Consider the following 3396-nt stretch of genomic DNA (forward strand, 5'->3'; position numbering starts at 1 on the left):
TTATTATTATTATTATTATTATTATTATTATTATTATTATTATTATTATTATTATTATTATGTACAATATAAATAATATTTGAATTACACTTTGTTTATAATAGGTTTTATAATACTTTTTTGAGAATTGTGTAGGATAATGCTTTAGGCTGTTTATGTTTATTGAATGAAAGAAAGTGAACATTTTAATCGTTCACCACTTGATTTATTGTACTTAATTCTATTTATTTATTTTTGGCATACATAATATCTGTAACGTTACGTTTTATTTGAGAGTAATTTATTTTAAATTCAAGAGCTTGGCGTTAGTGTTTTCTCTGTATTTGAACAATTTTTTAATATATCTGTTATATCTAACTTGTCTTTTTTTTCTAAAATGTATTTTAGGGGTGTGTTTATTTACCTATTCATTGTACAGACAGACGGGACTTTTATTGTGTAATTATGCATGGCCGCTGCAGACTTCTATCTGTCACGTCATTTTTGGCGCCGGAAAAAGAATAGTAAACAGTGCGGGGGGCGGGGCGGGGTTTCATCGCTTTTTTTGAGCCTCATCACAATCACCGTTGTTTGAAGAATTCCAACAATACTTACAAAAGCAAAAAATAAACACTGGAACTATATTACATCGATATCATAAGCACAGTGGACTCAGCGGTTCCTGCTGGTTGTTTCCATTACGAGAGAGAGAAGCAAAAACATTGACGATCGCAGAGAGGTAAAATTTTGTCTGTTTGGCACTTTGGGAGTCGCCAGTTCGCCAACATTTTTGCAGCAGCGGATGAGATACTGGGGGTGGACATAGTGTCTATTTTCACCCAGTGCATTGCTTCTGCTTGAACACACATGGAAATAAACAAGTGTGCATGGTGTTATTTTGTCTAGTATGCATCGCAACTTGCTCATATGTGAAAATTGCAGAGAAGTAATGCAACAGAACCTCGATCATTCATTACACGCTGATGACAGATAACCTTAACCTTTCTTTATTCGTTAGTAATGCTGTACACGTTAAAAGGACGTAACGTTGGGCCATTTGAAGAGATTCAATCTAAAGATTTTAACAGACTTGAGTGCTCTAACAAGTGTGTGGGAAAGTGTTCAACTACTCCATTGTTTTTATTCTAAATAGCTGCTTTAATGAATATTTTAAGAAACAGATAAGCATTAAACCTCTTCTGAATCGTTTGTTGATGCATATTTTTCTCTGGTATTCTATTACAAAGTTTGATTGACTGGTCGTCCATCCAGTGAGCATGGAGGCAGGAGAAGACCAGGCCAACTCCAGCTCAACCAATAGCAATGCAGCGTCAGGGGGAAACTCCCGCCCCCCTCAGATAGCTCAAATGTCTCTGTATGAAAGGCAAGCCGTGCAGGTGTGTCACAAAGCCATTGCAAAGTCCACAAACAGACAAATTGAAGTGTAATTTATATCGCTTATTCGTGCCAGTGCCACTCAGAGACTTGAATTGTGAGAAGTTTAGTGTTCTGTATTCCTGAATATTTTTGCAGGCACTGCAGGCGTTACAGAGGCAGCCCAATGCAGCTCAGTACTTCCAGCAACTGATGCTGCAGCAGCAGATCAACAGCGCTCAACTTCATAACCTGGCTGCTGTGCAACAGGTTAGACACAGTCAGTAAATCATAACAAACAAAATCCACATCAAATGATTAGTGATATTATTCTTGGTGGGAGTGGTGGAAGAGGAAAAACAACCAGATTATGCATATTATCTTTACAGATTTTATCATTTTTTTTTAAATCTCAGTCCTGGTGTTTTAACTAGAGGATTCAGCATTTCTACCTGGTTGGGTAAAATTTTTAATAAAAACAAAAAAAAAAATAGAAGGACACCATGGCATGAAAAGACTTTTTTAAAAAAACATTTTATTTTTGCTAATTATTTATTTTTATGAATATATATAATATAGATTTACCATAATTTCCATTATTGTTATTAAAAAACTTCAATAAAAACACCAAAAACATTGTAAGTTCTGTAGTGCTATTTTCTTATATTTGCAGGCAACTCTTGCAGCCAGTCGTCAGTCAAGCTCTCCCAGTAACAGCGTCTCTCAAGCCTCAAGTTCAGCGCAGTGCACAGTGAGTGCTTCTACATCGATTAAATGTGTGGCCTGACTGATGCAAATTATAACTATGCTCACTTCTCATTTTTCCGTTTGTGAAACTGTGGTTAAGTTAGTTAACAATAATTTTGGAACACTTTATTAAATAGAGGCTAGAGCTGATCTATGGTGTGCTTGTTTTAGGTCAACTTAAGTACAACATCTGGTGGAGGGACCATGACAAACCCCCGTCCAGTGGGACCTGCCACCTCTGCTGCCTCAACAGCCCTTAGCCAGTCAGTTTTGTTGGGTGGAAACTCGGGTGGACAGGGTCAGATGTACCTGAGAGTAAGTGTCTTGTCAGAGTGCACTTAAATCCAGACCTAGACCTAATATATGCTTTACGGCTTGTAATAACACTGTACGACAGTATGAAACTGTTTACCTGGTGACTGTTGATGTAATGTTTATTCAAGCTCACTCTTTTCCTAAGGGTGTAATTTTACCGGTCCTTCCACCCACAGGTAAACCGCTCTCTCAGGGCACCTCTCACCCCTCAGCTCATTTTCATGCCTGGTGGTACGGCCACAGCTGCAGTGGCAACGGTTGCCCAACAGCAGCCCCAGCAGCAACCCCAGCAGCAGCAGCAGCAGCAGCAACAACAGGAAACGGCTCCCACGTCCTCAAGTAACCAGTCAGACAATGATCAGGTGTGACATTTGGCCTTCTAAGTTAAGTTACATTAACAGATTATGCATCAGTCTGTAGGGGTTCCATGAAGTCAACAGAGAAAATAAGGCCAGATTTGATCAAACTGCTCACATATCCCATTTAAACAGTACCTAATTTGTTTCAAATGTAAAGTAGTCTTACCTGCAGTTAAACTGTATGCAGGAAGTTTGAAACATATGTATTCTTAATGGTTGTGTTTCCTTTGTATAGTATTTCACTGTCAGTTTTAAAGATAAAATTACTACTAGTCATAGGGTTGAGATCTTTGTTCATCTTGATGTTGTTATACCCNTTTTTTTAGGTGCAGAATTTGGCAATGCGTTGCGTGTCCACTCCAAGGGTGGCTACTGTGAAGACAGAGTTTGCAGACAGGAAGGAGACAAGTGGTGAGGATTAAAATGAAGATATTACAGGGCTCAACAATGTGTTTTTTTTGCTTGACCAGTCGAGCCAGTAGTTCAGATTTTCACTTGCGCTGCTCCAGCACACAATGTGTTGGTTTTTTTTTGTTGCTTCAATTTCTAGTTTTATAAATCATAATGCAGTCTTAGTTTTAACCTATTATAAAAAATGTGTTATTATTTAACATGTATTCTA

The 3396-nt window shown here is 37.8% G+C and overlaps 1 protein-coding gene across 1 annotated transcript in view; it reads left to right on the top strand.

The window, feature by feature from the left end:
• Positions 1 to 524: 524 nt before the first annotated feature.
• The window catches only part of LOC122332237 (polyhomeotic-like protein 1), a 9129-nt gene continuing 6257 nt past the window's right edge, over positions 525 to 3396 (top strand). Inside the window, exons 1-7 of the mRNA XM_043229528.1 lie at positions 525 to 718; positions 1227 to 1376; positions 1513 to 1623; positions 2027 to 2104; positions 2272 to 2415; positions 2592 to 2777; positions 3101 to 3185. Coding sequence (XP_043085463.1) covers positions 1257 to 1376; positions 1513 to 1623; positions 2027 to 2104; positions 2272 to 2415; positions 2592 to 2777; positions 3101 to 3185 — 724 coding nt within the window. The 5' untranslated portion in view covers positions 525 to 718; positions 1227 to 1256. The remainder of the gene's footprint in view (positions 719 to 1226; positions 1377 to 1512; positions 1624 to 2026; positions 2105 to 2271; positions 2416 to 2591; positions 2778 to 3100; positions 3186 to 3396) is intronic.

Source organism: Puntigrus tetrazona, unplaced genomic scaffold, assembly GCF_018831695.1.
Source record: "Puntigrus tetrazona isolate hp1 unplaced genomic scaffold, ASM1883169v1 S000000007, whole genome shotgun sequence".
Taxonomy (NCBI): Eukaryota; Metazoa; Chordata; class Actinopteri; order Cypriniformes; family Cyprinidae; genus Puntigrus; species Puntigrus tetrazona.